The sequence below is a fragment of the Hemibagrus wyckioides genome, linkage group LG28, assembly GCF_019097595.1.
Source record: "Hemibagrus wyckioides isolate EC202008001 linkage group LG28, SWU_Hwy_1.0, whole genome shotgun sequence".
NCBI classification, from domain to species: Eukaryota; Metazoa; Chordata; class Actinopteri; order Siluriformes; family Bagridae; genus Hemibagrus; species Hemibagrus wyckioides.
The window spans coordinates 7,876,135-7,903,928 of NC_080737.1; the positions used below are offsets into that span (position 1 = coordinate 7,876,135).

Here is a 27,794-nt window from a genome sequence, read left to right on the forward strand (position 1 = left end):
TTAACGCACGAATGGGTTTTTTTTTTCTTGTTTGTTTGTTTGTTTTTGGTCTTTTTTCCCCACAGGCTTTTTTTTTCTTTCTTTTTTTTTTCCTGTTAGATCTGATTAGCAGAAGCCATGTATTTATCAGTGTTAAAAAATAAAATGATAATAAAAATAAAAAATAAATAAAAGGGTGACCTATTTCTTCTCTGACCATTAAAGAAATGAAAACTGTACTTCTCCGGTCTGGTAGTGTTTCTGTGATGAATTGTCCTGGCCTGATTTTTTTTTTTTTTTTTTTCTTCCCCCTTTGCTCGAGCTTTTCTTTTTCATTTCCATGGAGTTGCCATAGAAATGGAGGAGTGCCAGCCAACTGCAAGATTCTTGTCACGTTGGTTTGTTTCTCCTTAATTCACAACCACCAGCAATCTATCAGGAAGGCTGTGGGATGGCCTGATCCGGTGCAGACGGATGAGCTCAAAAGTTCGTTTTGATGAAAGCAGCTTTTATGCCTCTTTCATAAGGAGATTTATGAAGCGTGATGTGTTTTCAGTAAGGTCTCAGGTCCGGTCGTGTTTGCGTGAGGAAATGGGCCGGAGCCACATTGTCCAGAAGACGTGCAGTATATAGTAGAGCCGCTTTGCTTATTCAGTATACGAGCTTGCGTCCGCTCTCCATCTGCACCGTTTTCCATATGGCCCAGTTTTCACTCCACGAGCACAAACAGCCAGCAACACACGCACTTCCCTTTGTGCTGAATAGTTTACATTGAGCTTCAGAAACACTACACATGCTTTCATCTCCTAGCTTTATGAACAGTGCTGTTTCTCTTGATCTTATCTGCATTTCCTGTGGAACAGCACGCAAGGACAAAATGCAAAATTCGGATCTTTTTCATGCTGAACCCTAAGGGGGTTTATTAGAGAAGTTTATTATTGATGTATTGCATTAGAACCTCGCGTTTATTTATGCGTCCAATCGAATACAGAGATGCTCTCAAGTCTTGAAAGAAAAGCCTGCAGTTTGCTGTAACATCTTTTCCTTATCGTTTAGCGTTTAATCCCGAACATTCCATGCAGTATTGTTGAATATCATGGCGTTTTCAGTATAAATTCAAAACTTAAAAGCAACAGTTTTTGGAGAAATTTCTCTGTAATAGGCTTCTAACAAGGAATAGGATTAAACTTGTATGATTTCCTGACTGCAAATTAGATAAAATATATTTAAAATAAATAAACAAGTCGGCATGCTTTATAAAGTGTCATGAATCATAGTGACATGGGCATAGATTAGTTTTTTAAAAAAGTATTTTTTTAAGTAAAGTAAATTCTTTATATATACACACTATATTGCCAAAGGTTTTGGGACACCCCTCCAAATCATTGAATTCAGGGGTTGGGTTTGGCCCCTTAGTTCCAGTGAAAGGAACTCTTAATGCTGACCTCAACCTGACCGAACACCTTTGGGATGAATTACAGTGGAGACTGCGAGTCAGGCCAAAACTGGGACGTCTGCCTTTACATGCATGTGAATGTAATATGGAGTTTGTAACTATAACAGCTTCAGCTTTTCTGGGAAGGCTTTCCACAAGGTTTAGAAGTGTGTTTATGGGAGTCTCTGACCATTCCTCTAGAAGTGCATTTGTGAGGTCAGGCACTGGTGTTGGACGAGAAGGCCTGGCTCGCAGTCTCCGCTCTAATTCATCACAAAGGTGTTCTATCAGGTTGAGGTCAGGACTCTGTGAAGTTCCTCCAAACCAAACTCTCACATCCATGTCTTTATGGACCTTGCTTTGTGCACTGGTGTACAGTCATGTTGGAACAGGAAGGGGTCATCCCCAAACTGTTCCCACAAAGTTGGGAGAATGAAATGTCTTGTTATGAAGCTGAAGCATGAAGAGTTCCTTTCACTGAAACTACGAGGCCGAGCCCAACCCCTAAAAAAAAAAAAACCTGAATTCAATAATTTGGTGGGGTGTCCCAAAACTTTTGGCGATTATAGTGTGTGTATATATAAACGCTATAATTTATGTGGAGTGTCATTTGCTAGATTATGTTTATCATCTTTAAAGCTATATCTGTGCTCCTCCTAATACATGGCAGAAATCAAGCACTGTGCTCTAAGGCTGTAGTTGGGTTATACCAACTTGTCAAGCAAGGGGGGAGGCTTCTAATATTTTTATCTGATTTATTATGAAAAACTCACTGTTGATTTGGAAGACTGATAATTTTAGAAAACATATGTTACAGTCGATCGTGGTATATGTATCGGGGGGTTAGTAATGGCTAGTTCTGATTTTGGTGGGTTAACTTCCCCCTCTTCAAATCCTTAAGCCTCTTTGGTTGGAGTAGCTGAATGTTGTGGTCTATTTTTCATCGTTATTTATTTATTTTCTTTTTTTTTCAATCCTGAGCCAGTTCACAGCCTGGAGATGTTATTACAGGATCCGAAGCGAAACTTCACTGGAAAAAAAAAAAAAATCACTGATCGTACCTTCAATATCAGATTTGCTTGGAAGCACTCTTAGTCAGCTCCTATTTTAAGACAAGTTTATTACAGAACACACTTGAGTCATTGTACAACAAAAGCCAAGTGTAACAGATGTTGGGTTTCTCTGCGCTGACGCAAGACTCGAGTCACTCGCATCACGTTCACGGATCTTTAATCCTTTTTTCTTTTTAAAGTGGCTCGCTCCAAAAAATACAATAATAAACAGAGTAAAAAAAAAAGGGAAATATTCCAGCTGGGTTTCGGCTGGTTTTGATGGTAGGGCAGTTGATGCTCAGGTGCATAAGCAGCTTAATGTCATTACTTGAATGTGCACAGATTTCCTTTTTCAGTTTTTCCCAAATCTGTGAGGTGGTCCTACTCGCGCTAAATCCGCCTGCTCTTGCTTGAAGAATGCTCAGTGGAAGATTTAGAACAGGAAGTGGTGTGATGTCCACCACAGCTTCAGCTCAAATGAGAGACTTGACCAGCGCCACCATATGATCCACGCCACATGCAACGTCCACCACGTGGCCCGGAACGGTCACCTGCAAAAAACGTGTCTGTTTTGTTGTGTCTTTGTTCATTATTGAATGTCTGTCATGTCACAGTGGAGCTTTTAATATGAAGCTCATAAGGAAGTAGACACTCAGAGATTTAAGAATTTGTAATGTTTTCTGTTTTAGCTACTAGGGATGATATATTAAGAAATGAATCAGTTAAAAAAAAAAACACACATTTCTGGTCTCTGAGATGCCCCAAGTGCTTGTTCATAATCAACTAAAATTTGAAGGCATTATCTTGAACCACCAAAAGATTCTGTGTAAGGTTATGCAACAGAGGGGAAAAACACACTGAAAGCCAACAGAGTCCTGAATCATTTTATATCAAGACTTCATCCTGAAATTTCAGCTCTTTCTCCACTGGCCCATGTGCAGTGTATCAGGTTTGAGCCTGATAAGAGAGAAGGTGGTTTGCGGTCTGCAGCATACGAACCCGCCATGGAAAATACTGATCATCCCGTTTCCCGATGCCAAGACATCCTCGCACGTTCTTGCCCCAGACGAACAGCTCACCACGATCTGGAAAAAATAAAAGGAAAATAAATACGCAGAGCTCTTACTAAATCCCTAAAAGATGAATCACGATGTCATATCTTAGTCATCTAAAACATGACAAGCTTTTTAGTGACAGATTTTTAGTGTCACAGATGTTTTTCTTGCACTTCCTTCTGATCTTTCTATCAGCACTTTGGAGCACTCTGAGGTAAAGCTGAACTTTCAGGTTTCTTCTTTGGTTTTATTATCTTTGAGACAGAAACAGTTTTACAAAAACTCTTGTTATAAGGACATCAAAATAAAAGGTAATCAGAAATGGATAAAAAAAACATGATGTTCTATCATTAATAACACAACCTGCTGTGGTGCAAGAGGAATAAAACACTTTAGGACAGAATGAGGAAGAAACTCGTCGAGTTGCAACACATTACACTACTGTTGATTAATTTCCTATAAAAGGATATAAGTCACGGTTTATTCCTTAGATCTGTCTGCAACGTGTTCCATTATTTTTGGATACACATCATTTCACTACATGCTAAACCTCACCTGTGATGGCTGCAAAGTGGTTGAGGCCACAGCGGATGTGGGACACCTTCACCGTTGGGTTGAATTCGGATTTCCCGAAAAGCGTCGCTGGCACCTTCTCTGGGGTCTCGGCTTCAGACAGATTAGGCCCTTTTCCCAGGATTCCATAACCCCAAACAAACACTTCTCCATCCTCTGCAAACAAACATCACCTGTTATATAATCATGAAATCACAGGATCTGTTTTATCAAAGACACCGGGACACAATGCAGAGATAAGTCAACGACGTGTTTACAAGTACTACACAAATCACTTCTGAGGATTTGAAACAATCTCGGAGGCGTCTTCGGACGTCAACAAGACCTCCAAATGCGCGAGCCGTCGGTTAGCTTAACCACGTCCGGCAAAACAAGCGCGTTGTTGTCGTGCAGAAATACGCCGCTCACCGTTCAGTACAGCGACCTGAGTTCCTCCACATGCCGCCTGCTTCACCTTCCCTATTCCTTTCAGAGGAAGCAGCCGTGGAGAGCTGACCTGTGAGGGAAATAACAGAGGGGTGCAGTGAGAGTTCATATTAAACAAAACATCAGACAAAACACTCTGAGAAAATGTCCAGGAAGTGGGCTGGAGTCAAAGATGCCAAATGTCATGTAACAGGATACACAGGGTTTATAAATAGATTTAAAAATGGTTATTTTTCAAAGGAAAAAACTGTATTTGTTGTCATGGTGATGTTTTCTTTAAATTGTAAGGAGTCTCCAGTGCTAGTGGTTTTTCCGCCATGGGAAAGTCTTCAGGACTGAACATAACATGAAAAGCTCTGTGAAAGGCTCATAAGTACAACTTAAAATCAACAAGCAAGCCGTGTCCTGATTTATTTCTTAGATACGCTTCACAGAACTATGGATATAAATAGGGGCGGAGTTACTGGATCATGATTACTACACTTCTTGAAACTTCTAAAGAATACAAACTGTTTGCCTTCATACCTGTGTGGTTTCGGTGACGGAGGCAAGTTGCAGGTACTCCGAGTTTCCCCAGCCAAAGACGTGACCATCCTCGGACACGGCCAAGCTGCAATCTCCATAGGTGCTCACCTGCTGAACTTTGACCCCGTCCAGGTCACCACCAACTCGGACAGGCAACGCAGCCTTGTTGTGATGACCCAGACCTGAGGAGGTCGAATCAGACGAATCAGTCCTGTTAGTTACGTATAACGAAAAACTCGAAAGGTGAAGAGGGACACTGACCTGTCTGTCCATCTGCCCCCCAGCCACAGGCATACACAGATCCAGATTCAGTCAGGAATAAACTGTGGTCCTGCCCACACACCACCTGTTAATTAACCAAAAATGATTATTATATTTAGCTAAATGCAAAAGTTTTTGCACCCCAGCCAAATTACACATTTTATAGCTTAACTAAACACAACCTCTGCACTAAACAATACAAAATCTTGCAAATGTTAAGCATAGATAGATCTTGCATGTGATTAACTTAAAAAAAAAAAAAAAAAAAATTAGCAGGTGCAAAAGTTTTAGCACCCTTCCAGCTACAAAGTCTCAGACCTTTAATTACCTCCTTAAGCCTTACTTCTAAAGCAGGTCATTAGATTAAAGAATCCCACAAGTGGAATACAAACTCCTTAAACCTAACCGTGGGCACCTCTTACATCTAAAACAAAATATCAAAGTACTTCCAGCTCACAATTTCCACTGTTAAAAATGTCATGGGGAAGAATGTAACTCAAGGCAAGATCCGGAAAAACAAATAAACTCTGAGACAGAACTGTGTGTATGCTGGCCTGAAGGCAAAGCACAACTCCCCATAAGAGTAAAGACCTGCAGGAAGGTTATAACTCTGTTGTGCTGAGCAGAGACGCTTCAACAAACATGATCTGCATGGAGGAGTCATCAGAAGGAAACTTGTTTAACCTGGAACCTCATCGCAAAAGTGAAATTCTTATGTACGCAAAAATATCTAGACAGCTCAAGGGCATTTTTGGAAGCAAGTGCTATGGAGTCATTAAGAACAAATGGCCACAAGGTTAAGTTTGGAGAAATAAGAACTGTGTCCTTTTAGAGAATTTATTGATGATAAGTTATTTCTTTTTCCACAATAGTTGAATATAAATACGTTCTGCTAAAAAAAAACCTCCAGTGCGGACGCATTCACCCACCTGAATAACTCGACTATCAAATCCGTCTATCTTGTGGACAACATGGCTGCCACTGCAAAGAGGAAATAAAACACATGCACAACATCTTCAACATGATCTTTCAAATGTTCATGAACATCTTAACTAAATTACTCCAGGGGGTCCATTTAAATCCTTCAAACTTTTGATTAATAAATAGCTATATTATATATCATATTTACCAGGACCAAACTTTTAGAGACGAAATGATCGAAATCAGCTGAGTCATGTTCTTGGACCTTGTGGTCATTACCCCATGCTCAGTCACTAGAATGTCGTAATCTCAGTAATTATTTTTACATTTTTTAATTTTCTCAACTATTATAATGGAGTTCAATGCAAATAAGCAATGTTTCCTCACTACAGGATATACAACACGCTCCCATGTTAACTGTAGAGTGTGTTTACATTTATAAATGCAAATGAGAGCAATGATATTAACCTAACATTCCATCTGTGCACTTCTTTACAGTAATGTAGAGGTTCTCTAAGAGAAAACTTAACCGACTTGACAAATGAGAGAGAGAGAGAGCGAGAGAGAATAAGAGAGAGAACTTGCTACTTTCTTTTTCTCAACTTCTTGACAGCAAAAAAACAGCCACATTTCAACATCCTAAGCAAACTAGTTGAATCTCAGATTCATGACTCAGATTCATGTTGAATCGCCATTCTTTAGTATTATTCTTATATAATATGTATTTTCAAATAAGGAGTGGGTCTAAAATTCCTTATCTAAAAAATAAAAATGGATAAAATGCAATTCCTCAATTAGCTACATTATAAAATATTGTTTGCGACACTGGAGGAACTTCTATGATGTTCCCTGATGTATTTCTTATGGTTGAAAACCACAACACCAACCTGTAAACTTCATCCTCAATGATTTTCCTCCCGCACTGACCGTGAGCATTATTACCCATGCTGAACACTGGAAGGAGAATGAAAAAAGAGGACAAGAATGTTTTATTTAATCCTTAAAACAGGTTTAAGGGTTGTTAGTTGAAAATAAGAACGCCTGTGAAGTCTAATTAATGCTTCAGATTAAAGAGGATCTTAACTAGAAAGCAGAACAGGATAAATGTGGGATCAGATCCATCCATTCATCCATCCATCCATGTAATTCTATTAATTAGCGTATGAAATGCAGACACTGATCCAGCTCTCTCCGATCTCTCTTACCTCCTTCAGAGTCTGTGAGCACTAAAGAATGCGCTCGACCACAGGAAACCTGGAGGACTCGAGTCTCCTGAGGGTTCGCCAGCGGCAGAGACACAGGGGACGGCTCCAACACATATTCATAACTTTTATCTATAAGGTCAAACAAAGAAACAAATTGACTAATTGATGAATCTAACCTTGGTTAACACATCTTGATATAAATAAACTATATTGCCAAAAGTTTTGGGACACCCCTCCAAATCATTGAATTCAGGTGTTGTTTTTCAGGGTTTGGGCTCGGCCCCTTAGTTCCAGTGAAAGGAACTCTTAATGTTTCAGCTTCATACCAAGACATTTTGGACAATTTCATGCTCCCAACTTTGTGGGATCAGTTTGGGGATGACCCCTTCCTGTTCCAACATGACTGCACACCAGTGCACAAAGCAAGGTCCATAAAGACATGGATGAGTGAGTTTGGTGTGAAGGAACTGGACTGGCCTGATGAGTTAGGCCAAAACTGGAACATCTGCCTTTACATGCACATGAATGTAAAATGGAGTTGGCCCACTCTTTACAGCTATAACAGCTCTAACTCTTCTGGGAAGGCTTTCCACAAGGTTTAGGAGTGTGTTTATGGGAATTTTTGACCATTCCACTAGAAGCACATTTGTGAGGTCAGGCACTGATTTTGGACGAGAAGGCCTGAGTCCCAGTCTCCGCTCTAATTCATCCCAAAGGTGTTCTATCAGGTTGAGGTCAGGACTCTGTGAAGTTCCTCCACACCAAACTCTCTCATCCATGTCTTTATGGACCTTGCTTTGTGCACTGGTGTGCAGTCATGTTGGAACAGGAAGGGGTCATCCCCAAAGTTGGGAGCATGAAATTGTCCAGAATGTCTTGGTATGCTGAAGAGTTCCTTTCACTGGAACTAAGGGGCCCGAGTCCAACCCCTGAATTCAATGATTTGGAGGGGTGTCCCAAAACTTTTGGCAATATTGTATATCAGAAAAACGAAAGCTGAAATTCTGATCTATCGTCTCATCATTTTCATCTTTTTGATCTCAAACCTAAACAGCTTCCTCTTCAGTGCAGAGCAAAAACAAAAGAAACGGTCCTGCTGTTCCAGTACTTTTGGAGGGAAATGGATGTGATGACAAAGCAACACACAGTTTTTAGTTTGTATCTTTTGTGAAGAATTGTTCCAAATGGATTTGAGAAGATCTCATCTTTAAATCCAAGCTTTTCTCAAAGAAAAAATAAAAATCTGCACACGTTGATGATTTTTGCAAGCTGGCACTAATGTAGTCACAGCTGATTTTCCAGCATGAGTCAACTCTGTGATTCATTTCCTCTTATGCCGGTTTGGATAATTCCCCTAGGAGGAACTCTAACACACTCAGATTAATGACAGTTTTTACATGTTAAATGCATAATGGCATCAAACTAGATGGAATTCAGGTTCAGTCCAAGCTGAGACCCGGACAGTTCATCCTACAACCAGTGGGCTTTATTAAATAAATCATTCATCTGTAAAAACTTCTCTCCATCTTATAAAAGGTCTAAAATAATCACTGCCATAAAAATCAGCAAAACCTGGATAGACCGATCGTGACTGAAACCTACATTCAGAAGACATACAAGAAGACTTTCATACTCAAACCCAAATCTGAACCAGAACTCTGAAATGTAATAAATAATTAAATTAGATTAGATAAATAAAAAAATAATAATAAAATAAAATAAAATAAAATAAATAAATAAATAAATAAAATTAAATAAAATTAAATTAAATTAAATTAAATTAAATTAAATTAAATAAAATTAAATTAAATTAAATTAAATTAAATTAAATTAAATTAAATTAAATTAATAAATTAATTAAATAATTAAATAAATAAATAAATAAATAAATAAATAAATAAATAAATAAATCAATCAATCAATCAATCAATCAATCAATCAATCAATCAATCAATCCAAGACAGTTGTTTGGTAGCTATTTATTTATTATGTATTTTATTTTATTTTATTTTATTTTATTTATTTTGGTGGCATATTTTTTTTTAACAAAAAGAGAAACAAAGGTTTCTATGGGTATCAGGATAGGTATCAGGATCTCTACTTGAAAGCTAAAGGTACTTTTATTTGGCACAGTGTTCTAGATTATGGAGGTCAAAATTGAAACAAATATGTTTCTGTGATTTTTAAGTCTTGTCGCATTTATTTTTTGCAGTCATTTACTATGACATAAATAAAAGGGCTTAGAAAGATAAGTTGCTTTTTTGGGTGTGACCATTAATTTCAGAGGGATGTGCTGTTAGAGGAAAATAATAACGTTGTGTAAAGCTCTTAGCAACCAGTGTTTCTTTTCCAAAAACGGCACATCCTGAAGTGTTTTATTTCTCTTCCTCATACCAAAGAAAATGATTATGGTTATAAAAAGAAACATCATACTTTTTGTCATACATTTATAAATACATTCAAAATTATAACAGGATTATACATTCAAGTTATAACAGTCATGAACAATCATTTGTTAATAAGGCAAAAAAACTGTCCTCTTTTATTTGACTAGATATTTTCTGCAGATCTCATTGAGCTGCTCAACCACAGCTGCATCTGCACACACACACACACACACACACACACACACACACACACACAGAGCTCAGCTGTGGTGTAGTGAGGAGAAACTTACGCCGGTTGTGTTGGGTACGTTGGAAACCCAGCTGGGAATCTTTGTTGAGGCCCATACCCCACACTTTAGTGATGTCTTTGGTATTCGATGCCAGTAATGTGAAGCCATAACCACAGGCTGCTGAAGAGATCTGGAGAAGAAAAAAATATCCAAATAACAGCTGCACAGATAGCCATGGAAACACTACACATAAATATCAGATATAGGCTTATAAATATTAGCTGTATTTACATACACTATATTGCTAAAAGTTTTTGGACACCCCTCCAAATCATTGTTGTTTTTTCAGGGGCTTGGGCTCGGCCCACTAGTTCCAGTAAAAGAAACTCTTAATGCTTCAGCATACCAAGACATTTTGGCCAATTTCATGCTCCCACAAGAGTCTGGGGATGACCCCTTCCTGTTCACACCAGTGCACAAAGCAAGGTCCATAAAGACATGGATGAGTGAGTTTGATGTGGAGGAACTTCAGAGTCCTGACCACAACCTGATAGAACATCTTTGGGATGAATTAGAGTGGAGACTGTGAGCCAGATCTTCTCGTCCAACATCAGTGCCTGACCTCACAAATGTGCTTCCAGAGGAATGGTCAAAAATTCCCATAAACACACTCCTAAACCGGTCCAAAATGTCTTGGTATGCTGAAGCATTAAGAGTTCCTTTCACTGGAACTAAGGGGCCAAACCCAATCTCTGAGAAACAACTCCTGAATTAAATTCTTTTGAGGGGTGTCCAAAAACTTTTGCCAATATAGTGTATATAGAATAAATAGTATTAATAAATGTTATTAATATTAATACTCAAGCAGATAAACCGTAAGTGTTTAATCTAAACAGTGATTGGGACTCTTATTTAAAAAATATTTGAAAGATAATTTTCTTTAAAAAAAAAAAGTCAAAGACATTCTAATGACTTAAATTAAAAAAAAGATTAATAATTAACTTTAATTATACGACCTGAGTGACAGATTTTGTGCTCATTAGTTAAGATAATACAATTGTTGTAAATAACAGACAAAAACTTTTCTTCTAGTGCTCGTAAAAAAAAATTGAATGACGTAGCTTCCGGTTGAACGTGTTGACCTCATGGAGCGGTCCACATTTTTCACAGGGGTGAATGTTATGGAATTAACTTATTATGGACGACTCATGAGACAATACGTTTTAAGTACGCGATGTTAAATACGTTAAAATATACATTGTTAAATAGACAAAATAGATAAAATACAACTTCTGATAGATTTTATTGCTCCCAGTTCTAGACACTTGTTAGCCATTTTAAGCAATACCTTTTGCTCTGTGTCGAGGCGGTAAGGGGTCAGTTGGTATTTTCTCGGCTTTTTCCGGCCGCTGTTGGGAACCACAAAACTGGGAATGCCGAGCGCTCCGGTGTAGCTGAAGCCCCACACGAACACTTTATCAGTGGGCTTCCTGCGCTCTCCTACATACCGGAATAGCGGAACATCCTGACGCGCTTCTCTGTCTCTTCTTATCGGCACCGAGGAAAATAAACGGCAGCTCAAAACAACCCCGGATCGGACACGAACACGAGCACAGATTAACGCCATGACGCCATTCAGTGTCATCTGTCAATGAAGAAAAGTCGCCAAAGCTAGCAAGCTGCATGGAGTAGTCTATAAGTCTGTATAATCATGCTAGCTAACTAATGTTACATTAAATAAATAAATAAAAGTCGACCTCGTGTGCTCATCCACTATATAACTATACATTTATCATCTTCATTAACTTCCCTAATATATTAGTAGAAGTTTATATTTCGGTTTTCTGTTACTCTGTTTTGAGTCATGTTCTCGCACAGGAGGCTGCCATGACACATGGCCATCTGCGTATGGATTGGCTACTAAGAGTCTGACGCAATGCAACGTCATGGTCCAATCAGAGGAAAGCTCATGAAGACGCGTAGGGTACTCGGAATAGAAAAGTTTGTAATGCTGAAAATGATCGCTAGAGGGCGCGCAATCTCTGTTTTTTAAGTAGATTGGGGGAAAGAAAACGTTATCATGGTCCGTAGAAGTTTTATAGGAGGGGCAACATGGGCGGAGCTAAGGGGTAGTCAGGGGTGGCCAGTACCATCTTACCGTGAAGCATGGCCATGCATAATAATAATATTAATAATAATAATAATAATAGGCGGAAAACAAGAAGATTTATTATTATTATTATTATTATTATTATTATGCATGGCCATGCTTTACTGTAAGATGGTATAATAATAATAATTATTATTATTATTATTATTATTATTATTGTTATTATTATTATTAATATTGTAACAGAAATAACAGACACACAGTCACCAAATCATACCACCCTATTATTATTTTCCTACGACAGCATGTGATTTATTCCCTTCAAAGAATCACAAAGGACTTTGTGGACTGGTGCCAACGGAACTGCCTCCAGATAAATGCGTGAAAAACCAAGTTGGTGGTGGATTTCCGTAGGCACAAACACCCTTCACAACCACTAGTGAACATTCAGGGAAAGGACATTGAGAGAATGGATTCTTATAAATACCTGGGTGTTTATCTGAATAACAAACTGGACTGGACAGATAACACAGATGCAATCTTCAAGAAAGGACAGAGCAGACTCTTTCTGCTGAGGAGACTGAGGTCTTTTGGAGTGCAGGGAGCACTACTGAAGACCTTTTTTGACTCTGTGGTGGCCTCAGCCATCTTCTCTGGAGTGGTCTCCTGGTGCAGCAGCATCTCTACTGCAGACAGGAAGAGACTGGGTGAGCTAATCAGGAAGGCCAGCTCAGTCCTTGAGATGCCCCTGGACACAATACAGGAGGTGGGAGAAAGGAGGATGGTAGCTAAGCTATCGTCCTTGCTGGAGAATGATTCTCACCCCCTGTATGACACAGTTACATCTCTAAGCAGGTCCTTCAGTGACACAGTGTTACATCCTAAATGTCTGAAGGAGCGATACAGAAGGTCATTTCTCCCTACTGCTATTAGACCTTACAGTCAGAGCTGCTCTCAGCCACCATAATACACTTTTTTAGTACTGATTTTTTTAATACTGACTTTTATACTGTGTTCTAACTGTGAAATAACCTGTCATCATAATATACACTGTTGTATGTGATATTCTTAAACTGTGGAATTACAATAATTAACATTCTGTGCAATAACAACAATTTAAGATGTGCAATAACCAAGTGCAATTGTTTGTTTGTTTGTTTGTTTTATCTTATCTTATCTTATCTTATGTCATCTCATCTCATCTCATCTCATCTCATCTCATCTCATCTTATCTCATCTTATCTCATCTTATTAGAGCTGGGTGTAAATAGTGCTTGAATTATTTATTAATGTTTTTGTAGGTGGTTCATTGCCCGGATCATTTAAGAGGGCATCATTCCTACTCTGTTGGACTTTTTTGTCCCTGAAAAAAAGAATTATCAAGTGTAGTTTTATTAACATATTCACTCTCACTCACTCAATGTTAGTAAACACTTTATCCTGATCAGGGTCATGGTGGATCCTCAGCCAATCTCTCCCTTGTAATTGTGCATGACTTAAAAACATGCCAGTTATACACATTCCGCCCTGTCAGATACAATTACGCACTCAATCTATTTCATGTAATATATATTTTAAATATGTAATTTATCATTATTTAAATAAATGCTCATGGTTAAACATTTATGTAGTGATACCAAGACTAGATTAAAATTTGCCTTTGTGTTTATTCCCTGCAAGTCCTTCACTTCCTAACAGAGGAGAAATACAGCCTCTAAATTTAACTGTTCCTCTCGTATCAATCATTTATTTTAAAGATTAGGATATATCTAATCTTTTTGTATAGTGTATAGTGATTAAGTACAGCGATGGCCCCACAACGGCTTTACGGTTTCCCAAAGACACTGCATACAATGAATGACTAAAACGGACATTTTTAAATATATATTTATTTATTTGTTAATTAAAGTACAATGAAAAAACACTATAGCTTATTAAAAACAACATATGCAGTCAATCCTACACAATGCTTAAGACTGCTATGGTCCTCTTTGGCTACAGAGATGGAGCACAGAAGTGAAGCTTTCTCTGGGTTTTGCTGACATTTTATAAGCTGCCAGACCTGCAGTTCTCTAAACAACATAGTTTTTTTGTGGCATTTACAAATACAAATCAGATGTGCTTGAGCAGGGAAATGAAATCGTGCTACTGGTTCATGCCATGCAATTTCCTTGCAACGGAAAGTCTTATGCAAACGCTGCAGCAGTGACAGAGTCAAGCTTGGAGTTCTATATTCAGGTGAGATTCTGAGCGGTTAGCTGACTTCAGTTGGCGTGGATGCTGATTCTCTTGCGTGTGTTTTCCGTGCAGCGCTCCATAATGAGCTCCTGGCTAGGCCTTGGAGGAATAGCTGGGGTTTTCTTCGCTTCTTCTTTTGCAGCTTCTTTTGCGGTGTTTTCTATACACACATAGAACAAATGCAGTTAAAAAATGTGAACTAACAGAAGGTGAAAATGGATTACTAGTAAAATAATAAAAAGCTTTTAAGTAGATAAATCTGTCAAGCAGAAACTCACCTGGATTTTCCTCCGCTGTAGATCTGGAGTTTTTCCTCGGCTGGGACGCAAGTCGTCCTCGCTGCTGTAAGTATTTGCGGCTCTGTCTGCGGTATGAATCTTGGCTGATTCGTTGACGACCTTTGGTGTGGATGCTCTGGGGGTTGCGTATAGTTGATCTGTGGAGCAAGATGAAAATTTTGTTTAGGAGAAACGTGGTATTATAACAAAAGATCTCATGTAGAACCTCAACAAAAAAAATAAAAGACGCTAAAGCTCTAGTGACAATTATTTGAAGGTTATCGCGTGTGAAGAAGGTTCTACATTGCTTCTAAATTGCTTCTACATGCAACCTTTTCTTAAAAAACAAACCAAAGAACCTTCAGGATAATGAATGGAATATTTTTCTGAGTGTACTCAAGAATATTAGTAATAAAATTATGATTCAAATAGTTCCTCAAGAGTTCAATGGACAAACTGAAGCAATGTTAGGACACTAGATGGAACCTCATGAGATCTTTATATAGTTAAAGGGATATAGCTTGCTAATCATGCCAATCATACCTCCTGGGTGGTGGAGTGTTCCTGGTCACAGGGCTCCTTTCAGCCTCCACTTCCTTCTTTTCCCCGGTACTCCAAAGGAACATGGAGGGGTAGTGCCCTGTCTCCTCTCCTTTCCTGTCAAGCATACAAAATTGAATACACTCTGCTTTCAAGAATTATTAATTGCCACAATTATAAGCCAAGGTAATCCAAGGAAGACTTGTCTCATACCTGACCACCCACCAGCCATCCAGTAGCTTATGGATGACCTCAACGGTTTCTCCAACCTCCAGGCTGATCTCATCTTCTTCCACTGCATGGTAGGCTTTTGTGGTTTTGTACATCTCTCCTGTTGGATAAAAGCATCAACAGATATGATCAAATTGCATCGGTCTCACTATACAATAGTTCCCATTTAACATTTCACATTTTTTCAGTAATATTGAGAGTAAATGTATTCGAAGGGGAAAAATCCAAGTACATTCATGACTGATTTAATGTTGGTGAAACCCACAAATCTTCAAAAAAGGCAAACATGAGAGACAATAACTAAATAATGAAAGACTGCCTCCTATATTTAGATTTTCCAGTAATGTAGCTTAGCCATGTTGGCTTTTATATCGTGCCATTTGAATATCTTGTCTTATTTGTACTTATATGAATTTGTTTTGGACTGTAGTCTTACAATAAAAGTCATAAAACTGCAAACCATAAGATTCAAAAAATGAGGTTTGCAGTCTTTTCTGTAATCTCATAAGCTCTTTTATTTTTGTGGTTATAACATTTCTTTTTAAACAGTTTATGAACACATTGCTCGTATCCTGTTTGATGAAAGAGAACTGACCCGCGTAATTGGGCTCCGGCTCTTCAGACTCATCAGGTCCATCTAGTGGTTCTAGATAAGAGGCTGGAGCCCATCCTCTCTGTGCTTCACACTGGCAGAACCACCAACCTAAAGACAAAAAAACAACACACACATATGGTATAATATTATATGTTACATATATTTACATATTTAGGAACTGGACCAATGTAATAAGAGTGTAGCTCCATTTTTGCCTCACCATTGGAACTTTTCTCCACAATGTCCACTGAATCTCCTGCCTTCAGGTTGAGCTCATATTTTGAGGTTTTGCTGTAATCGGCTATCACTCTGTAGGTTTCCAGCATGATTGGACCTGTGATTTCTACAACACATACAGCACAAGAATCAGACCTAAAACAGAATCAGATCTAAATGGTGAGGATGAAGTAGACATTAAAAAATGGCTTCTGTGATAGGGTTCAACTCTTAAGAGTTCCCCCAGTTGGACAAGGCTGGAAGGCTTTAGGGTTCTAAATGTGAGAATGACAATGGTTTCATGAAAATGGTCATATTACCAGAGGTGGCGGTCCTTGCTCTATCCCTGGACGTGACATAGGTCTCGTTCCTTTTTTGTCTGCAAATACAAAGCAAGTCTATGAGGCATTAACTTTCTTTGTGAACTCATGAAGTCATGAAGTGCCTCAGACTTACACATTAGGAGCTGGTGGACTCTCATCATCTGGCCGTACTTTGAAGAAGTTCCTGACTAGCTGACAGTGGGAGATCTTCGAAGGCATGTTGAGCAGAGACTGGAAGTATTCCGTCAGAGTCCCTTGTCTAGTCTCAGTTGACTTCTGGCTGTCGAGCCATTTCGGAGCTGTGAAAGTACACGAGTGGGGTTTTTTTTTTTTTTTTGCAAAGTAAAATCCAAAGCGTAATTTTTTTTTATTTTGCAACCTGGTAAGTTCTATAACTTCTCTTTTTGCTTTCTTGTTAAAGGCCACATTATACAGACTGACAGGTGTGCGAGCTGTGGGAAAGTCCACAACTTTCAGTTTCATGACCGTTGGAAATTCAAGGCACAAAGATAACAAAGTTTGGCAGAAATGAAAGTCCTGTTTCGCAGACTGTATACATTTGTGGAAATATCCACAAAACGCACATGGACTGTTTAAGATTTGCTTCAAAAGTCATTCTGTTTGTATTTCCATTAAAAAATCCTTCACAAACACACTTTCTATTCTTATTCTAGCTGAAACTGATCTAATAGCAGATGGAACAATATAAGGAGACATTTACAGTGTCTGACACTGAACTAGTGTTGAAAATGTATGTTTTATTAGCTACATTGTCTGTTTAAGCTATAGCTGTAGATATTATTATCAGAAGCACAATCTGGACAATCTTCCTTGTCTATTACAAATTCCCAATGCTTGTTTGAAAGGCAGATCATTCTCTTTCTCTTCAATATAAACAAATGACATGGAAGTAATCTGATTCTAAAATACGATACAACCTTACAGAACAGTTCTTACCTGGCAGATGGGGAATTATACGATCTTTGGGATTAATGTCACCCGCCTCGATCGGGAAGATCTCCTTCAGGGATTTCTACATAAGCAATACAAGGGTTGAATTTGGTGGAGTGAAAAATATTTGTAACGTTTATTACTTAATATATAAATGTATGAATTAACAGGCTTACATGGAAAGTATGGATTTCTGGATATTTTCTGTAGATCAGTTTCTCTGACTGATCGCTCCATTTCACCATGATCATGTAGACCTTGTGACATAAGCAAGCAACAATAAATTCACCATTGTCAAAACTATATGAACTTATGATGCTACAATTACCAAAATACAGCACACATTACTTACATAATGCTGACTTGGGTAGAACCTTTTCTCAAAGCCCAAAAGCTCTATGTGTTGCACGTATATTTCTGCCATCCTGAACACTGACAAGACTCACAGTACGAAACTAGAGGAAAACAGAACACGCTGGTATTTATAGGACTCACTTTCACAGAGGAAATCTGAGATGTGACAGTAGGTGGAGTGTAAAGGTTTCCTCCTTTTTCTTGCAAACTAAAAACCAGAAATGTCGTCACTTTGCTTTCAACTCGATATGCAATATCTGAATGTTTTCTGCAATTTTTAAAAAATACACCCCTTGATGCAATTATTGCATAAATAATTGAATCTTGTTTGAAGCAGTTTTTAATTTTTCATTGTGTTGTTAAACATACTGCTGACTTATTCATTATCCATTAACCCTAGTGAATCTTTTACACACTGAGCACACAGAGCCAAGCCAAGGATGTCAAATAAACCTTCGCGTTCTAAATAAAGGCATTGTTTCAAGGGAAAAGAAATCAGTCCCCTGCACTGTAAATGCTTCATATAACCAATCAGCCTGCATTTACTTTCAGAATCTGCATGTTACAAAAAAGGAGAAGGAAAAATCATGCAAGATCCTCCAGTTGCTTCAAAACCTGTGTCATCACTTTGTGCATTTGGTTTGGTTTTGTTACAACATGGACAGGAACTGCAGCTACAGAATCAGAGACGTGCCAGAGCTCACGTCCTCATATATTGAGGAAGAGTTTGCTTTCATGCTTCCTTCAGCAGCTTCAAAGGTTCATTGGTTATGCTTGACTAAAAGCAGATGCTTCCTTTCAGATGAGAAAAAAAAAAATTCTCTTTCTCTGTTTAGCAAAAAAACGATTCAACAAAAAAATATGGCACCAAATGAATATTTTCTGATTATAGTCACATCATACAGTTTAATAAACCTATTTTGAGCCTAAATTGTCCGGAAGATAAGAGTAGAAATGTTTAGAAATAGGTTTAATATCTTAAAACGGGAAGTACTCGATCACTTTATCACTTATGTTACAACGTTCAGAGAGCTTCCTCAATGCAGTGTTCCTCAGTTTAAAAATTGCTAAAATACTGACATACTATTTATTCTTTATTGGTCAATTTCCTGTTTAAAAATGCCTCTTCCTTGTAAGTCTTGTTTGGTTTCATCAGCTTAATTACACACTACATTTACATTAAATGTGTTGCATGTAACATCTGTAACTGTGGAATATAACAAGCAAATAGATGCGTTAGAACTGGGTTTCCTTGTGTTATTAGTTTTATTGTTTCCACCTTGCTGATCATGTTCTATTTTACCTTTTATTTTCATTTTTAAGAGTAAGGATATTCCCTACACAACTTTACATTACACAGCTGAGTGCTTCCGAACACCAATCTTCAGGAAATCTTCAGGAATACCAAGCTGCTGATTACTCTCTTAATGATTTGTAGAAGTAGCAAGGGTGCACTTATTTTTGCACACCTGCTTTTGAGTGTTGAATATACTTTGGGGGGGATAAATGACTATATATTGAAATTTTGTAGTGAGATTATTGGTTTCTTTATAGAAGTTAGTGAAGATAAATCTTTTTTTTGAATCATTGGTTTATTTTTTCTAAATTCAGGCTTAGAGAACTGGTTTTACCTGCAAGATATTAAAATACTAAATAGCCTCTTATCCATTTCCACTGTCACTGAAATTTTCAGTACAGAACTGATATTTAGTCTGGTTTTTCACCAGAAGAAAGTCATCAGGACAGAAGACACAGTGTGTGCGGAACGGTTTTACTGTAACATGACAAGCTGCACTTGCACAAGAAATGCGGGCAAGCAAATGACAGTTCTTAGATACCACAAGAAAACTATTAACAGAAATTGACTTTTTTTTTCCTCTGATGTTTCACAACAATGAATGTACGACCTGTTGTGAATTCATGAATGAAAAAATTTGAATTGCTGTGGTATAAATTCAAATGAAGTTGGAATTCAGATTTTATTTGTCACATAAATAACCATACCATAGAGTTAAACCAGAGGACAGATATAGTAAAATAAAATAAAATAAAATAAAATAAAATAAAAATAACAAATTTATGTATTAATTTATTAATAATCTATTAATTATTTTAAAAATAAATTAAGTAAAATGTGAACAAGATAAATAAAATTATTCAAAAGGGTCATATTACAGTATGCTACAATGAGCAGAGTGCAATGATGAGCTCAGTGTGCAATATCGTGATAATCTAGGCTTTGGTCAGTGTGTTTGTGGGTGTGTGTGTGTGTGTGTGTGTGTGTGTTTGTGGGTGTGGGTGTGTGTGTGAGTTTGAAGTGTAATAAAAAACAGTAGCTCAGTTTGCATGGTGTCTGTGTGGCGTTTTACACAGTACTCACACTCCATATCCTTCTGTTTTCTCCGGTTTCCTCCAATCGCCCCCAAACACAGGTCACGAGTAGCTGCTTAAAATTGCCGCTGCATGTGAAAAAGAGTGAATTTGTGTGGTTGGGGTGGTAACAGTAACATCTGGCCACATCACACCACCGTGACATTTTTTTGTTCCCCATCATATTTTTATTTCTCACTTATTTATTCCATTATTATTCATATATTTAGTTCCTGTAACAGTGTGCTGTATCCCATGTCTTTAAGGAATAGTACATTAATTGTTAAAGCTCATATAAAGGATTAAGCAACACAGCTTGCTTTTTTGTTTCAACAGGGTCACAAATTGCTTCACACATCATTTGTCTTTCAAATATATCATCTTTTACTGATGAAAATTGAGTAATATTTCCTAAAGACTACATGTTTCTTAAAACATACTGTAATTGAATGCATTTAGGGACAAAGATCATCATATGATACGACTGTGTGATTACATCCATCCACATCTGCCTTTTATACTGTATGTTATACTTTTCCACTCATTTCTAACATATTATCCTTAACGCAAAATATTGAATGTGTTAATAAAATCTAGCACAGCAAAAATACTATTTTATTTTTTGTGTTTTAACAATTCAGGGCAGCACAGTTGCCTCACAGCAAGAAGGTCCTGGGTTCAAATCGGCAGGGGCCTTTCTGTGTGGAGTGTGCATGTTCTCCCCATGCCTGCATGGGTTTACTCTGGGTACTCCGGTTTCCTCCCACAGTACAAAAACATGTACATTAGGTTGATTGGTAATTCTAAATTGCCCATAGGAGTGAGTGTGTGAATGAATTGGCCTTTATTTGTCACATATACATTACAGCACAGTGAAATTCTTTCTTCGCATATCCCATCCTTGGAGGTTGGGGTCAGAGCGCAGGGTCAGCCATGATACAGCACCCCTGGAGCAGAGAGGGTTAAGGGCCTTGCTCAAGGGCCCAACAGTGGCAGCTTGGCAGTGCTGGGGCTTGAACCCCTGATCTTCCGATCAACCAGCCAGAGCCTTAACCACTTGAGCCACCACTGCACTGTGTGTGGTTGTCTATATGTGTGGCCCTGTGATGGACTGGTGACCTGTCCAGGGTGTACCCCTGCCTTTTACTCAATGTGTGCTGGTATAGGCTCTAGCAGATCCCCGTGACCTGAATTAGAAATAAAGCGGGTGTAGGAAATGGATGGAAGTTTTAACAATTTCTAACTCTTTTAAACTGATTCTAATCTGGCTTTAGGGTTAAAGTAAGTCTACAATAACTTTGGTAAAATTTGGAACAGTTCAGCCCATATCAAGTACATCTATTAGCTGTGGTTGGGAAATCTAGCAACAAGAGGAAATCAACTCTTCTCATTTTCAAAAGTGGAAGTCACTAAGTTAGTAGTAGGAAATTAAAATTTTGCCAGCACATAAATAAATAAAAACATGGGGGAATTTTTTTTTACAAAGTACAATATAGATTTTCCCAACTTTTATGCCAGTAAACTATTGTCTTTAGGTAAATAGAAATCTTCCACATGAACTTCAATGTGTTCTGAGTGTTTTTATTGAAATATTTGTGATTTATTGACTCTGAAACTGTTGGATTTGTTGGTGCCGAGAAAGCAGTAAGCGTGAAACAAAGACAGAAAGACATGCCGATGAAAGATGAAAGCGCTAATACAGTAAACTCTGGATTTCATTACAAATTGAATAATAGATGCTGTCGAATGATAAAGTCTGATACATTAATAACATTTTTCCCCTGTAAAAGTCTTTCACTTTTCCAGTCAGTGACGTAGTATGAAGAGTATGAAGGATTTGAAATTTGACTTTATGTTAATCCTCATCCTTCTGATTTACAATGAAATGAGTAATCTTTGAGTATCTCTGGTAACTTATTATTACACAACCAACCACAACACATCCAATGACAAAGTGCTGGAAAGGTCCATTTCTGAAAAAATGTCTAATGGAAATTGATGGAACTTTGTTGTTAAATAAAAACATGTGAGTCATATGAGTGGCTGTCACACAAATCCTTAACGTCACATTACCCATACGCAAAGATCTTATGAGAGACATGGCTGTGGTATTTTAAAGTTCATGACAATAATATAGTCTCTTATAGTCAACTGTACTGAGGTGTCGGGATCGGGGAAAACCCAGTGGCTGTTTTGGTGGATGAATTCTGGCAAACAGCCAAAACGGAAAAGAACTTGGCTATAAAAACAGTCTCTAACATTTATTACCACTTAATAGGCTACAAATGATGGCAGTGGTAACTAACTAAACTGTTGGATTACTGATTGTGAGTTAAAATACCAGGAACACCAAGCTGCCACTGCTGGGGCTTTGGGCAAAACCCTTACCTGCTCAATTGTATAAAATAAATAGATAAAATTTAAGTCACTCTGGATAAAGGCATCGGCCAAATGCCGTAGACTTGGGTGCAACGTGTTAAATAGAATTGAAATAAAGAAATTGTTTATTTTCAAAAATCAATTTAATGCTTTGTTGAAGTGGAAAATCTCTTATTTCACTTTTGGGAGAAACCAGATTTTAAAATAGTAGAACTTAAGAGATGTGCAAAAAGGAAACTTATTTTAGTTCAGGAAATCCATAATTATATATATTCAAGTCCTGAGAAAGTATACTTGAGGAAAATTGTACATCATTTATAATCTTATTAATCTAACTGGTGTTTTGCATCATTCAGACATCATTCAGTCTCAGTGACTCACGCTATGTGATTAGCTAATGAATTCATCAGAAGTTAAGCGTCAAGTAATTAACCAAAATTTAGCTAGAAATTAAATGAGCTAGAATTACCCACTATATTTTTGCAATTTATTATAAAAAAGAAAGGTGTTGATGCTTGGCTAATTTTGTATTTGCATAGAAAACAGGCCAATGTAGTTAAATGCAGAACAAGCAGTGGGTCATATGATTTGCAAACTGGGAAACAAGGTCAAGGCAAAAAAAATCAGAAGTAAGAGAACAAACTATTGTCAAAAATAGAAACAAAACAAATGCTTGTAAGGCTTGGTACATCAGTTGAATACACATATTTCACATGATGAAAATTCAGTATCTATTTTCAGTGGATAGTCTCACTTATATGTTGTGACTTGTAGTTAAAAACTGCTTCTGTAATCATTTCCACCCGCTGACCTTACTAACTTTAGTTTAGAATTATAATGTCACTGTCCTGAGTCATCCGGAAGAGGATGGGTTCCCTTCTGAGTCTGGTTCCACATCTCATCTCTTGTTGTGTCACTTAGAGTATTTCCTTACCACTTTTGCTTTGTGTTTGCTCATTCAGGAAATAAATCTACATCCAGATTTGTGACAACATTCATTGATAAAAGTCATTTTACTGCAATAAAGTATTTAACTGTCAAGTAAAAAGGGACACCCAACCAAGTAGCTTTGCTATATGCAGTGTTTTCATTCCTGCTCAGTTCCCATTTTTTTTACTGTCTGTGATTGTGAAATCTGCTTTCATTTAACATCACATTCTTTCTGGATATTCCCTGTTGCATAAAATGGGGATGACCCGTTATATACCCACGCAGCACAAGAGTCTAACAAATAAACAAGTATTTCCCAAACAAAAGCAGAAGACTTAAAGGTCAAAAGACCTATAAATATAAATATGGCGTAATACAGTATGTTTTTTCAGACTGTGTGAATTCACACACAAAAAACCCAACTGAATTTCTGTATACATTGTCTGAATATTTGAACAGTGAATGCAAGGTCCTACTGATTTGCATGTCACTGTATAACACACACACACACACACAAATATTGCAATTGTGTCATCATCAAGTCAATTACTGACACAAATTGCCTTCTGTGAGCTGCTGGATGTAAATAAAAACTAAGGTTAGGATGTAATACTTCAGAAGGAATAAAATCTTCTACTTCCTTTAATTATTATTATGTGAAGAAGAAAAAAAAAGCTCATTCACGACACCTATGGACTCCGATGGAATTAACCTCATACGCATTATCTAAATAAAACTAGTCCATTGGCGACCCCTAGTGGTAGGTAATATGTAGCGCTGTGGTATTACAGTTATGCAGCTTATGGGAATAAAAACGAGATGTGTGCGACATCTAGTGGTGGCTTGAGGAATGACTCCCACGTATGTTACGCTAGAAACGTAATTTACGTATTCACGTAACAGCAGCGTGCCCCTTACTACCGCTTAGTACAAAAACACACACTGCTAAGATGAACGCGCCGCCGGCCTTCGAGTCGTTTTTATTGTTCGAGGGTGAGAAAAAGTAAGTCTAAAGAGTTTATTTTCCACGTATACAATCTTTAGGATTTTACTAACAAAACTGCATTATTTTTTTTTTTGCTTTTAAAAAAACGTTAGCTAGTTAGTTAGCTAGCTAGCTTTGTGAGCTTGTCAAGGAGTGACGTCAACTTGATTCATTTGAGCTTTAAGTTAGAAAATAAAATAAAAAGCAACACATTTTAGACTGTCCAGATAGATTAGATACTACTTCATAGTTTTATTTCGTCTGAAGTCACTTTATACTAGGTAATACTACAGATGTGGCTTAACTCTGCTAGCTAGCTATGTTTACTGATGCATTTTCAATTCATTTTCTATAAGAGTTTCTCTGAAAGTAGTTCCGGCTGCAAGGTTTATATTCATGCGCTTGTTCGAATAATGGTATCGTTTCTATGGTAACTCATTTCCCAGAGACTTGCATTGTGGACGAACTACATAACCTAGGTCTGATTTAAAAAGCTGTTATTTCACCATGAATATGTATATACGTTTATGTTTATTAAAGTGGACACAAGACAGTGGTCATGCTGTATGGTTTAGAGGTAGTGTCACTGAGGAAGAGACAGGAATCAAAGCTGGAGGTAGCAGAGCTGAAGATGTTGACGTTTTCTTTGGGAGTGACAGGAGGTTGGACAGGATTAGGAATGAGTACATCAGAGGGACGGCTCATGTTTGGAGGACAGAGTTAGGGAGACCAGATTAAGATGGTTTGGACATGTCCAGAGGAGGGAGAGTGAGTATATTGGTAGGAGAATGTTGGACATGGAGCTGCCAGGCAGGAGGCAAAGAGGAAGGCCAAAGAGGAGGTATATGGATGTAATAAATGAGGATATGATGCTAGTGGGTGTAAGGGTTGAGGATGCAGAAGATAGGGATAGGTGGAGAGAGATGATTCACTGTGGAGACCCCTGAAGGGAAAAGCCGAAAGAAGAAGAAAGTAAACACATTTATGGAAGGAGTCTCCAGTGTCAGAGGGAAAACTGTTAGATTAAGTTTTCTTCTAAAGGCTTCAGGAGAGAGTGCAGCTCTGTTATTGCTGCTGTAGTGCAAGTGATAACAGGAAAAACTTATCTCGTAGACGTTCTACAATGTTAAATGTAACTATAAATGATTAAAAGAGGAATAAACAAGATTAATAAATGATGTTATCAGAAAATAATCAAGCTTAGAGTGGTAAAATTGACTCCTCCTGATCTGGCCACATGACACCAAGACATTGTTGATTATTTTCCTATAACTGCAATCCATGTCTTGTTTTATTCCTTACTTAACAAACATTCCCTTATATTTTGTTTATATACGCATTACATGTGGATCTATCAGTTAATTCCTTTGTAAGACTTTCACTAATGTTAATCATTGTTGCAGAATCACAATAACAAAGGACACCAAGGTGCCGAATGCGTGTTTGTTCACGCTGAATAAAGAAGACCACACGCTGGGAAACATCATCAGATCGTAAGGATATCAATATTCTCATCATAGCTTTGCTCTGATCTGTTTATCTCTTAGTGTCCATCCTTTGAACTTTAAACCCCCAAATCTGTCTCTAATAACAGACAGCTGCTGAAGGACCCTCAGGTGTTGTTTGCTGGCTACAAAGTTCCCCATCCACTGGAGCACAAGGTTGTCATTCGGGTCCAGACGACACCAGACTACAGTCCTCAAGAAGCCTTTACAAATGCTATCACTGATCTGATCAGCGAACTGTCCCTGCTGGAGGAGAGGTTCAGGGTGAATGTTGATACAGTATAAACTTTTTGGGGTTTTTTCCCCCCATTGTAAGGAATGACACATGATGGGGCATGTTGTTGTAGGTGAACAGTCACTAAATGGGGTGGTGGGGTGCATCCTGGTAGAACCCTGAAGTTCATAATTTTTTATCATCATTTTAACAGCATTCCCATTATAACAGCTGTAAACACTCACTCCATCACCAAGCCTCTCTGATTTCTATCTGTTGAAGTTAATAAGCCAGAAAAGATGCAGCTTGTCGTGTTACAGAGAAAAGGATTCTGTCCTGATGACAGTTATAGCTTTTTCCTCTGACTGATACAAAGCAGTTGCACTGGAGACTCCTAGAAAAAAAAAATCAAACAAAGCAACCTTCACTGAAAAAGTGATTATATAGGTTTCTGCAGAGTTTCCATTACACAAGTCCCTGTGTAACAATCGTGTGTATTAATAAATTCCCAGGATTTTACCCTATTCCCCAAACCACTGTCAGAGCTGCTGAAAAGGTTCCAATACCTTCTGACCAATCAGATTGAGGATTTTAACAACTTTCTTGTTAGTGTTTTGCGTGGATGAATAGAAGGATGGATTTGGGTGATTTTGGGAGTGCATAAATCACACTGAATATGAAAATGATGCCATCATTTAATATATCTGGTTGTGTCTCGTTAGTTTGAGAGTAATGTCGGACATATATCGGTTTCTTTTGCAATCCGCTTCAGTGACAAATCCATTTTTCCCCTGATTGCAGGTTGCCATCAAAGATAAACAGGAGGGAATTGAATGAAGGAGCTCTGTCGAACTATGGATGTCCACTGATGATTATTCCAGCTTCTTCTATGAGCTTAAGCTGTTCAGTTTGTCTTTTTCAGCTCTTCTTTCTGAAGTTAAGCATTCTCCCATCTCCAACCCAAAAAACCCACAAAGACTGTGAAGTCTGTGAAGTCATCTTCAGTTTGAATAATAGTATTGAATTTTTTTTTTTTTTTTTTTAATCCTGTAGTGATGTTTTTCATTGCTTTATGTCTCTGATCTGTGCAGTGAAAGAAATCCATTATGTATATTTTTTTTTGTCATGAATAAATGTCATTTTGATACCTGAATGGTTCAGTCAGTGTTGCATTGTGGGGTTGGGAAACATGTGGACTATGGAAATAGCTTGTGCTTCAGGATGGGATCTGCAGAATCCAACCAAAAATTGGTTAAAAGGAGTTAATGGGACTAAAAGTTTGAGTCATAATTAATAATTATAGTAGATATTTTAATATTAATATAGATGATACTAATTATATTGGATAATATTAATTACACTAATTAATATTATTATACTAATTGTTATGGAGGCATGTTGGAAGTGTGTCATTGATCTTAAATTGAGGGCAGGGAAGATTGGTTGAACTTTCTGTAGGGGCTTTTGGGGTTAGTCCAACTTTCTATCGGATTGAGCAAAATGAGAAGGGGAAATTTCCTACGAGA

At 37.7% G+C, this 27,794-nt stretch overlaps 3 protein-coding genes across 3 annotated transcripts; 1 reads left to right on the forward strand and 2 right to left on the reverse strand.

Moving 5' to 3' along the window:
- Positions 1-2,516: 2,516 nt before the first annotated feature.
- rcc1l (RCC1 like) lies at positions 2,517-11,932 on the reverse strand. The gene is made up of 11 exons (XM_058383674.1): positions 11,398-11,932; positions 10,110-10,239; positions 7,433-7,561; positions 7,115-7,181; positions 6,236-6,287; positions 5,307-5,391; positions 5,046-5,227; positions 4,503-4,590; positions 4,077-4,250; positions 3,466-3,551; positions 2,517-3,017 (listed from the first exon to the last, which is right to left on the reverse strand). The coding sequence occupies exons 1-11, from the start codon at positions 11,692-11,694 to the stop codon at positions 2,940-2,942; spliced, it is 1,368 nt and encodes a 455-aa protein (XP_058239657.1). The 5' UTR covers positions 11,695-11,932; the 3' UTR covers positions 2,517-2,939.
- A 2,098-nt stretch (positions 11,933-14,030) lies between these two features.
- Positions 14,031-18,035, reverse strand: ncf1 (neutrophil cytosolic factor 1). The gene is made up of 11 exons (XM_058383676.1): positions 17,884-18,035; positions 17,708-17,788; positions 17,538-17,613; positions 16,714-16,879; positions 16,578-16,636; positions 16,262-16,384; positions 16,042-16,149; positions 15,429-15,546; positions 15,219-15,332; positions 14,676-14,833; positions 14,031-14,557 (listed from the first exon to the last, which is right to left on the reverse strand). Exons 1-11 carry the CDS (start codon positions 17,953-17,955, stop codon positions 14,424-14,426), a joined length of 1,209 nt encoding a protein of 402 aa, XP_058239659.1. The 5' UTR covers positions 17,956-18,035; the 3' UTR covers positions 14,031-14,423.
- Positions 18,036-24,463: 6,428 nt separating this feature from the next.
- Positions 24,464-27,421, forward strand: polr2j (RNA polymerase II subunit J). The gene is made up of 4 exons (XM_058382599.1): positions 24,464-24,567; positions 25,953-26,042; positions 26,144-26,318; positions 27,070-27,421. The coding sequence occupies exons 1-4, from the start codon at positions 24,515-24,517 to the stop codon at positions 27,103-27,105; spliced, it is 354 nt and encodes a 117-aa protein (XP_058238582.1). The 5' UTR covers positions 24,464-24,514; the 3' UTR covers positions 27,106-27,421.
- Positions 27,422-27,794: the final 373 nt, after the last annotated feature.